General features: G+C 47.4%; 1 protein-coding gene across 3 annotated transcripts in view; it reads right to left on the bottom strand.

Annotated features, from left to right (window-relative positions):
* Window positions 1–438: 438 nt before the first annotated feature.
* Window positions 439–11,217, bottom strand: part of PAK5 (p21 (RAC1) activated kinase 5) — a gene marked incomplete at both ends in the record, with an annotated part of 172,196 nt that continues 161,417 nt past the window's right edge. For all 3 annotated transcript variants that reach the window (XM_082305228.1, XM_082305229.1, XM_082305230.1), the window contains 6 exons: window positions 439–594; window positions 1,203–1,337; window positions 3,239–3,364; window positions 6,308–6,434; window positions 8,538–8,671; window positions 10,428–10,919. In XM_082305228.1, coding sequence (XP_082161354.1) covers window positions 439–594; window positions 1,203–1,337; window positions 3,239–3,364; window positions 6,308–6,434; window positions 8,538–8,671; window positions 10,428–10,919 — 1,170 coding nt within the window. The remainder of the gene's footprint in view (window positions 595–1,202; window positions 1,338–3,238; window positions 3,365–6,307; window positions 6,435–8,537; window positions 8,672–10,427; window positions 10,920–11,217) is intronic.

The raw sequence follows: 11,217 nt of genomic DNA on the forward strand, positions 1-11,217 counted from the left end.
CAAAATACATTGCGCTGCTATGACTGAGATAAAAAGTGCTTTTTTGTCAGAAAAGTGTTCTTCTGAAATAGAAGTGCCGTAGCCTGCAATAAAATTCTGGTGTTTCACTCTGGCTGTGCTATCCTCTACTAATTATCTTTCCAACCTTGTTTGCATTTGGCGCCTTCTGCCTGGATGGCCGAGACGACGATAGCGCTGGGGAGCGACGGTCCACGGCGGAGCGTGGCCACCCGGCTGGCGGCCAGGATCGCTCCCCGGTCCCGCGCAGCCCCAGAGAGCACCTCCTTGGGTTTTTATACACCGCATTATTTCCGCAGGGCTGGTTTTCCTCCACAAGGTTTCACTCATCCCTGCCCGTGGTTCCCACACAACCGCCGGGATTCCTGCGCGGCCATTAGACAGACTCTGCACCGACCACCTCCTGAAAAGTCGCCGGCTTCAGCGATGCCTGTGCTGCCTCATGAGGGGCACGATGCAAGAAGGGGGCCCAGCCAGTTTGAGAAACGGGTGTCTCAACAGTTCCTGTGCCGTAGCTCTCTGCGAGGGCTCCCGCACCAGCATCGAGTCCAAGAAGCCCCGGAGGACTGAGGAGACCTGCAACATGGCACTGGCGTTAGGGTGGACAAAGACAGACACCCGTTTCCAGCCTACACTGGGTCTGTGCACACTGCTTTTCTTGGGAAGACAAAAGGGACGCACTGAGCTTCCCTATGGCAACAGATGTACTGAGCCGCACGTCTTCTACGTGCCGTTAATGTTGAAAGAATTTGGCTATCAGTGAGGTGCAGAACAGCACACACTGCATAGCTTTGCGTGCACTAGGTGAGAAAAGCATTAAGATATGCAGAGGGCTCAGGTCTGACTTCTAGAAGCACACCCAAAATGGGAGGCACCCGAAGGCTTTGGCTCTGGGCATGGATGCACCAACCCATCTGCAGCAGGGCTGACGTGCCTCTGGTCCTCGGGCAGGGTGGGAAGCGCAGGGAGCACGAGGCTCTGCCCAGCTCCCTTTGCCATCACTTGCTGCAAAAGCAAAGCCAGGGCCGGGGGGAAAAAAAAAAAAAAAAAAAGGCTACGTCCCTACGTAGGACCTGCTGCTCAAGGAGGGGCCTTAAAGATGGAATTTATCCTTTGAGCGTGGATACGTGTGGCTATAAATGTTTGTATGTGGAAAGACCCTCATCACCTACAGACAGTCTGACCTTGTGCATGTCCTTCACCCGGGGCGGTAAGTTATCCCGGATTCGGCGCATGGCCTGCAGCGGCGGCTCGTTGAAGTAGGGAGGTTCGCCGTCTATCATCTCTATCACCATGATGCCCAGGGACCAGATATCCACCTGCAACACACAGTTTGGTCATAAACACCGCTGGCAGCGCAGCAAGGGGCTAACGGGCTCAGAGCTTGGGTTCACGCAAACCTCCGAGCTGGCTCCTGCTGCCGTACCTGCTGTCTGCGTCCAGTCTAAAAGCCAACAGTCTGGTGAGCCGTCACTGCAAAGCTTTCTTTTTAACCAGCTGACAACAATTTTTTTCTTCTGAGCAGTAAGAAGTAGTAAATTAGAAACTACTTCCAAACCCAGGGCTGCAGCTGGTTGAGGTGCTGTCCACTGGGACACTTGTTCAAGAAGCTGGCTGCACCCTAATGCACTGCATTTCAGCTGCACTGATTTGCACCCACTCCATATTTACCCCAGGCTGGCTCTGCAGTGCTGCAGAAAGGTGCAGCTAGTGGGAGAGCGGAGGAGTTCAGCTGCTGTGAAATCAGGTACTCTGTTTCCCCTGAATCTTGAAGCCCAAGGCAAACACAAGCACTTACTACACCCGGGCCCACTTCCAGCGAGCACAGGTAACACGTTAGATAATCCCTTTGGAAAGTGATTCAGCTCCAGCTTAAAAAAAAATTTTTTTTTTTTTTTTTTTTTTTTTTTTTAGGACTGGCCTAAAAATTTTTTTTTTTTTCTTTTCCTTTCCCTTCTGGTGGGGAAACCTAATGTAGCTGTAAGTTCAGCCACTTTATAATCCCTTCAGTGTTATTAATGGGCTAATAATAGCTGATGTTATTATCCCTGAAATGTCTTCTGCAACGCCACACGTCCTGGGCGAACGTCAGTGCCTGCAGGGTGCTCTCCCTGCCGCGCTCTGTGAAGATGCAGCGTCTCCCCCTCAGCCCTGGGCTCATTTTTCCCCCCCTCTCTCATACATGTATGTATGTATATGTATGCGTGTATCTGTGCGTCAATGTATCTCTAGCTACAGCTATATCTGTATCTATATTTGTCCTGCAGGTTTGCTCTCTGCAGCTGCTACTACCGGCACTATTGAGCCGAAGACGACTCCCCTCACCACGCAGAGGAGAAAACGCAGCCGCGTCTCTGGCTGGGGAGGCGTGAGTCACTGTCACGGCTGAGCGCGGGAGAGGGGATTGCTCTTCCCAGGCTGGCAGCGCAGAAGTGCCGTGACTCAGAGCTTCCTAACGGATGGGGTACGGCACTGCAGAGCTGCCGCGTCCCCACGTTTCTGGTCTCATCTGAAGGATTCCGATAAAAACGGAATTGCCTTTTTCAGACCATTTGGCAGTGCTTAAAATAGTTCCCACAGATACGCTTTCCCCTCCCCGGTCTCTCAACTAATGAGAGCGATGACTGCAAGGAATGAGCCGCTGTGGAGATGACTGCTACGACAGAGGGGGCAATCCAACCCACCCAGCCGGCTCCTGTGTTTGGGACCCTGCAGGGCCATGCCTCTGCCTTTGCCGGCGCTCCTCCGGAGGAAGGGGGTCTCAGGCTTTAGCTGGCTGACAGCAGAGCGGATCTCTGCTGCAGGTCTGTGCAAATGCTGCTGTGACCTGGCTGTGCAGCACGGGCATGTGGTTTGGCATACGCAGGTGTAGACACCTGTAACTGCAGCTCCAGCTCGCAGGCCCGATAGTAAAGATCGTCAAAGGGTCTTTCATGGTGTGAAAATGATGCCGGTTTCCTTTAATACAGCACCCTAAGCTAAAATATGTAAAAGCACTACGTTGTTTAGTGCGCTAAACGGAGTCGTTATTTAACGACTTCGTCTTGGAGAAATACTTTAAAAAGAGCCACAGTGTAGCACTCTGGGGCAAACATAATTGCTGCTATTTGGCGTATCGGTGTAAATGCATTTGAACTGCGCGGTTCTGATGGGTTGGCCAAGGCACCACGCAGAGGGAAAAGAGCTGCTCTGGGTCCGCGCGATGCCCGGCTGTGCTCACCTCGGTGCCGTAGGGCAGGCGGGATATCACCTCCGGCGCCATCCAATACGGCGTCCCAACTAGCGACTTCCTCCGGGGGACCTCCTTTGACACTTGGGCGCAGAACCCAAAGTCGGACAATTTTATCTGAAAAGTAAAAGAAAAAGCCCCTCGTGAATAACAAGGCCGGTTCCTCCGAGACCACACGCCTCCGAGACGCGCATCTCCAGCTGTGGCCTGGGGGACAGGGATGGAGCTGCAGCGTTTGCCTGGGACAGGACAGCAGCAGTTTTGGAAGCGCGGCTGGAGACGGCAATACAGCCCGGGGAACGCGCGGCTCATGAAAATGAAGGCAAGGGAAAGAAGTAGGAGAGAGTGGCAGTGGTGCTTGTTAATAAGATCGCCTGTCATAGCTCGCTCATTGCCTCTCCACCGGCAAAAGATGCGGAGGTGATAAATGGCTTATAATATTTAAAAAATAGAAGGAAAGCAAAAAATTCTGAAATAACAGTGCTTTATAATGAATCTATTATTGTGTATATATATAGAAACCCCATGTTTGTAGTCTACGTATGTATACTGATACTCAATAATATACCTATTTCAAGTGATACACACCACTCCTATTATTTGTATCAGGTATGCGATCTGTGAGTTTGCCAGAAAACAGATGAAACAAGTGGCTTTCACTCCATTTTCTTTCACCACAGAGAGCATGATCTAACACTCACAAAAAGCAATACCCCTGCCAATTACTTTTCAAGACCAGGACCTCACACTGTGGACTATCACTAAAGAAACTGTCTTCTTGATGTAGTAGAGGAGCTAATTTGGGGAAGGCAGGGAAGGGTACAAGACTCTCCCAAAATGGTTGTACGAGATAAGGGGACCTGCTGCCTTGCTTGGGAACTCGGGAATTAAAGACGGTACTGTCCTTGAGTAGCTGTGGCAGTGACCTGAAATAGAAATAATGGGATACACAAGCACTCCGGAGAGCAGCTCTTGCTGCATCATGTGCCTGCTCATACTTTTATGCCAAGTTTTTTTTTTTTTTACAACAAAAATTACGGAAAATTATCGCCTCCCCCTCCCCGTTGCTGTACAACGCCAAGGTGAAAACTCCTCCAACCTACAAGCTGGTCTGAGTGTCGGAGGCATCACCCCCCTCCTGAAGCAGCTTGTTCCTTAAGGCTAAAGTCTTTTTTCTTCTTTCCCCCAGGTATTTATTATTTGGAGGCCTAGGAGCTATCATAAGGGTTTTCCCAGACATTAGCCTAACCCCCATCACCTCCAGGTACACAGTGCAGCGGTGACCCATGTCCGAGGTCCGTAAGCCGTGTATCCCATCACGTACTCGGCCCCTGGGGATACGAAGCGAGCCCAAACAGCCCCAGGACGACTGAAGCGGGAAGCTGCATAAATCCCCGCATTGTGTAGACCAGCTTTTTATTATCAGCACTGATTTGTTTTCTTTCATTGATTCATACAGACATTACTTTTTTTTAAAATTTAAGAGTATTATTTTTAACAGAATTATGAGATGATTGTTGGTATTTCTAAAACAAAGCCAATAATAGCCAAGTTCTCTGTGCTAAATGTATTTTTCAGTTTACAGCATGAAGAATGGGAGAAATAATGCATATTTTGGAAGCAGAGCCCAATCTTCTTTTGTAGGAGCACAAGAGGTTTTGCGTATCTATTGCTCATTCGAGTACGTAAAAGAAGACGATTTTCTAAAAAAAGATAATTGCACAACACAGCCATGAAGAAATCTGCAATGCAGATAATAAGTACTGGAGTAATGAGTATAATGAGGCACTGTATGCAGATCCCGAGAGCAGATCAGATGCTATTTCAGCAGCATGGATTGAAATTGCAACTGAAAAACTCCTACACACGTGGAATTTTCTTCCCCCAACGGATTAACAGGAGCAGCCCGTGACCGCTGCAGGAAGAAAATCCCTCTCCCTCGGTGAAGCGGGAATCAAATTATAAAGGCGAGCCCTTGATTAGGGAATCAGACCAGGCCTGGGAAGCCAAGAGTTTTACCTTCTGAAGGAGAAGGTCTAGGTTTGGTTCCAGACTGACCAGGTGCTCCTGGGCTCAGTCCAACCCGCTAAGTCTTGCTTAAAGACCCTTAAAGCCCTGCTTATGGGACTCACTGGCCATGAGTGCATTAGTTTCTACTCAAATTATCCCAACAGGGCCACAAGGTGAGATGCAAAGTAGTGCCTCACTCAAGCAGAAATTAGGGTCTTCTAGTTAAGAGTGATTTGCCTCCCTCCACCTAAGCCTTTGGGTGCCCCAAGTTCTAGGCGCCTCAAGTTCTACGGCTGCATATGCCCAGAAATACCGCTGCCCAAACCCACCTTTCTCCTTGTAAGGGAATAACAATTTCTTTGGGACCGAACACTGCCGAAGTAGTATTTTTTTGCATGCAAACTTTATTTTGCTTATTGTGCAGGTCCTGCGCAGCATTTTCTCTCCCTCTCTCCCCACTCATTAATAACACAAAGAAAGAGCAATTCACTGACAGCAGCATCCCATCCAAGTAAATGGAAGTGTGGGACAGGTATTATCAAGCTTCTTGTAAGCGTACCTACAGCAAAAGCTACTCTCACCATCAGAGGAGTTTTTCAGCAGGAATGCAGAATCTTTCCTATTCGTATAGATTGATGTTAGCCTCCTAACTAGCTTGGGAAAACAGAGCAAATGTATAGAAGCTTGATAACTAAAGGATAACTAAATGTAGTAAAAAGAAAATATTTTTGAGAGGCATCAGAGTAGGAGCGGTGCAGCGTAAAAGGTCTCCCGTCACCTAACCATCACCCATGTGGCATAGTTTCTTCTGCCACTGCCTTTTGACAGCTCCGATCCCCCCCAGGGACTCTGCGTGCAGCGCAGACGTCAATCACCGGCCAAGGCCAGGCCTCTGTTTTTCTGACTCAGCTCTCTAACAAGTTGTTCACAGGTCATATTCCTTGGTTTCACACGCCTGGCTTATTTTTTTTAAGTCAGTGTCACTTTGAACGTGTACAGCTATTTTCATGCCAGCCCCAAGAGATGGCAGGAGAAACGTTGGGCACTCACCCTCCCGTCGCTTGTGAGAAGGATGGAGTCACTTTTGATGTCGCGGTGGATGACGCCTTGGTTGTGCAGGTAGGACAGGGCTCTCAGGACGGACAGGCAGACAGTCGCTATCTGCTCCTCGTTCATCCTGAAACAGGAAGGTGGAAGAAACGAGCTGAGCATTAATGAAGAGAGCAGGAAAGGGGAGCTGGAGCCAAGAGGCACAAGTCCCCCTTCACGCCAGCACAGGGACAGCCAGGGGATCTTTTAGGCCATGGCTCTGTGGGGTGACTCTCCAGTCCCATTTCTGTCGAAAAAGGGGAGATGAGGAGTGAGGAACAACGCTGCAAGGAGGTCTGGATAAGTCTCCCTACAGCAGTAAAAAAGCAGAGTGTATTATGTGATGTGGTGTGTTACAGTGAGCCCGTTTCCCTCTGGGAAATAACAGAAATGCCTTATTTACGGTAAACTTATTGCTTGCCAAGGAGGGTAAATCACTGCTGGGATGGAAACAGGGAACAGGCAGGGAATAAATATGAAAAAAACCCACTCTTAATTGTGCAGACAGAACATCAGGCCCTGGGTGCAGCTCTTCGAGAGCACTTCTTTGCTTTTATGCCTTCTATAAAAATATTCAGGGTATTTCAGTAGAAAAAATAAACAGCAAGAGTCCTCACTTCTGTACACGCGTGCAAAACCCCGTTCTGGAAGAAGCTGTGTGCCACAGCGCGATGGCCGGGATGGGTGGCATACCCGGACCCCGCGGCCCCGCTGCTGGACGACCCCAGCATCCCTGTTACGTGAGCAGAAAAACACCCGTGGAGCTTTCTGCTTTAACTTTGTGTGCCGTTTGCAGTATTTTAGCAAAATCTTTGAGGGAAGGTCATGCAATGTAAAAAAAAAACCCGGAAGACTAAGGAAAGACTATTTTGAGTAAAAAAATAGATGACAGCTCGTAAGAAGTGGTGTCCTGGGAACATCTGTTTGCCATTAAACTCCTGTCAGAAATATCTAAGGCAGAGCTTTTAATGTTTTGGGGAGCAGGAGTTAAGAAACGACGTGCAATATTGTGATCTATTTCAGCACATCAGCTAAGGCAGCACTAGAAAATAAAATACCTGTGTTACCAACTCTGCTTTTGGTAGGATCTAAGAGCACCATTAAACTACGAGAGGAGATAACTTTTCTAATTTACTATTCCTTGCTTTTCTTCTTGCTCACCTAAATACTCCCCCACTGGAATGATGTGGGATTTTTTTCTTTTTTTTTAATTCAAGAGGAAGAAACTAAATAAAGACTTCCTTTTTTCTATCTCATTTTATCCCACTTATCAGGAAAAGATGAGTGAAGAGCAGATGTAAAGAGGGCTGTAAAACGTGATGTCCGCACTCAGAAGAGGAAGAGCGGTTCCATACACTACAGCTTTCGTGCTGGCGAATAGCCTCGTTTAAAGGTGCAATATTAACTGAAATATGGAAACAAGCTCTGCCGTAAGCACAAATATTCTGATATAAAAATACTTTTCCCATTACATCTTAGGCTCGGTTTGCAGTTAACATTTCTGACATTGTGGTTACGTGGGTTATGAGTACGGAGAGAAATCACCCGTACAACTGACATAGTTATGACCACAAAAAACAACCATACAGATCACCAAACAGGGAAAAGAAGATTTTTTTTTTTTTTGCCATTTGAGGAACTAATGGATAAAAGTTGCTTTGCTGCTAAACCACCTCCTAAAGCGTTAGCAAATCCCCAGCTACCAGCAAGCCCTTTCAGGTGTTTCTTTCCCTTGTATGTAAAAAATGCTGGTACTGACAGGAATTCATCTGCAGTGGCTTATTTATGCTGGTAAAGTGAGCATGCTACAGTGTAAGTATGTGCGTGTGTATATATATAAAAGCGTATGTATATACATACACACACATACATACATACAGAGCTATACACACACATACATATATATATGTTTGTATATGTATTTTCCGTGTATGTATATTCTACGCATGTATGTATTTTTATGTTTGTATATATATGTATTTTGGATGTAAATACAAATATACAGCAATAAATATATATCTAAAAATACACATATAGAGCCAGGAGGTACCCAGCTTCCCTCAGCAGGCGGTGAGGTGCGGCGGGCGCGGTCCGGAGGCATCCGCGAAGGAAAGCCGCGGCACCTCCCTCTGGCCTGGCTTACGCTGCAGGATTTACGCTGCGGGTCCCCGGCGCAGCACACCCAACCCACCTCGTGTGAGTCACTATATCTGTCAAAGCGCCGCCCTCCAGAAACTCCATCACAACCCACAGCTCATCGCCAACAAGGTAACTGTTGTACATGTCAACCACGTTTTCATGATGGTAATCTCGCATGATTACAACCTGCGAGGAAGAAAACGATGATACGTGAATTGCTACAAGCATTATCTGATACTTGTTTTGACCTTTTTTTCACTGTACTTTTTGTGCTTAGTAAAGGTTCTGCTATGAATCACATCCTTCCTAATTCTTATGCCAATGCATAAATAAAATCAATATTTTTACATAAAAATAACAGTCATCGTAAATGCATTAGGAAGAAGGAAGAATCTTTAGTTGCTAAATTATAAGTGGTAGATAATTGGGTTTTTTTCAGACTGCAGGAACAGGACTGTTTACTTCATTGCTTTTTTATTGCCAGTTGCCTTCAGTACAACAGATTTTTTTTTTTTTTGAGCTGATCAATTGCTCAATCCATAAAAGCCATCTTCGTCATGTATCGAATGGTACTTTGCACAGAATTTTAACAGAATGCTGGTAATATAGGGGATATTCATAAGATGACTCAAATCCCACATCTAAAAGGGACTGTACAGAACTGGGACCACAGCAACAGCAGCCCGGCCAAGGTGGCGACCACGGCCACGTGGTACTGACAGACGTCAGAAAGGCAATCATGAGAGAAAACAACAGCCAGGGAAGGCTTCATTATAGACTGAGGAATTTCAGCACCGCTGAAAAGAAATTTTCAGATGACACGAGTGACTGGAGCGTTTCAGGGAAGCAGCTTGGTCCTGCACAGCATGCAGGACCTGCTTCAAGATGTTACCATTCAAGAGATGCTTGGTTAGAGCTACCACAACGCAAACCAGTGCAGTCTTCCAGCAGAGGCAAAACAAAGGCAAAATACCCAGTGGAGGCATGGACTGTGCAAAGGACAACTGTGTGAAGTTTGTTAAAAACTAATATTTTAATTAAAAATATTAAGTTTTTAAAGGTTTTAAAGAAACCAGTCTGTTACGTGCTGAGGGAAGATCCTTTTAGAGTTAAAATACAGGAAACAAATGACAGAAGCAAAAGGTTAGTTCTCACAAGGGTTTCCCTGGGGACCTGCAGTGTTTTTGGCATTGATCAGCATATTTATAAGTGATCTCGAAAAGGGAGTTGAGAACACACACCACTAGCTTCTTTATGGGACTAAGAAGTAAAAAAGGAGAAACTCTTTGAGTTGCAGAAGGAACTTTCAGCACCAAACAACTGGGTGAAAAACTGGCAAATGAAAACCAGTGTTCTTAAATTTAAAATAATGTACATGGGGAAAACAATCTTCCATAGGCAGCTGTGGGCTCTGAACTGGCTGTAACCACTCAGGAAAGGAGACGTGGGAATTAACACAGATGGTGCCATGAAAAAGGGACTGTCAGCTCTGTGCTTAGTAACCATCAAGAAAGCAAAGGGACTGCTAACGGTTAGGAGAGGAAGGAGGGAGGAAACAAAAAGCACGTATATGCCAGAATACGGTGCCTGAATAGTCTGGTTAGTTTGGATCCTCCATCTCGGAAGAACAAACTATTTCACCAGCAAACAGTCAGAAAAAGGCAGCTGGGCTACGTCTGTGCACCCGATAGCCACGCGGACCGGCTGACAGATTGATTAGCTGTTTACTGTGACTTCCCACCGCATTACAGGTTTAAAGCCAGGAGATGTAGCTCATTTGAAACTGGTACGGTTATACAATATTTACACAGCATAGATGCACATGGGACTCACCACCTCTTTTAGAAAGAGATTAATGTGGCTCTTGAGGTTGCCATTTGGCCCACGTCTCCTGTTGAACCTACCGGCTGCAAAACCCCTCGCACCACCCAAAACAGCGTACCTCATTGAAGAGCAGCTCCCTTCTCTGCTGTTTCCTGAGATCCATCTTCTTCACAGCGACTTGCTTTCCTGTGTGCTTCTCGGTGGCGATGCAGACAATCCCCGTGGAGCCCTCCCCGATCTTGATGAAGTTGTCCAGGTACTCCCGGGGGTCACCAGGACTGACCACAAGCTGCAGGGCAGCTCTGAACTGTTCGTGGGACACCCTGGAGGGCTGCTGGTCTGAGGAGGATCCCCAGCTGGGCGGAGGATAAGCACTTGACGTGATACTTGGAGAGCTGGGGTAGGAGGCGGTGGAAATATAAGGAGAGCTGGGCTGGAGAGATGGCTGGTGATAGTGGGATGCTTTGTGGTAGACCAGAGGGTACTGGTAGCTGCTGCTTGAATAGCTGACTTTGCTCTGACTTTGAGGTAGCTTTACTGGGCCCCTGGGGTAGGTGTCCGATCCAGAGAGCGGTGGGCTAACGACCAGCTGCGCTCGATCATAATCCACCTGCAACGCAAAAGCAGACAAGTGAACACGGATGAACAGCCAGCCTTCTCGCTGTCCACCCACTCGCTTCGTTTTCGGCACCCCCAGAGGTCCTCAGCGGGCGCTGGCACAACGTGCTCCCGCAGGTACCCGTTCTTCTCAACATGACACTGCTGCCCTGTATCTGAGAAGAGATTTTTCAGACCACTGCACTGCTGTGCTCTCATCAGCACCAAAATGAGGCCAGGGAAGACCACGAGATCTTTTGTGCATCTCAGGTCTATGTTTCTGTCCAGGTACCTGCTTGTAGATACAATAA

This window comes from Platalea leucorodia (assembly GCF_965183815.1).
Source record: "Platalea leucorodia genome assembly, chromosome: 3".
NCBI classification, from domain to species: domain Eukaryota; kingdom Metazoa; phylum Chordata; class Aves; order Pelecaniformes; family Threskiornithidae; genus Platalea; species Platalea leucorodia.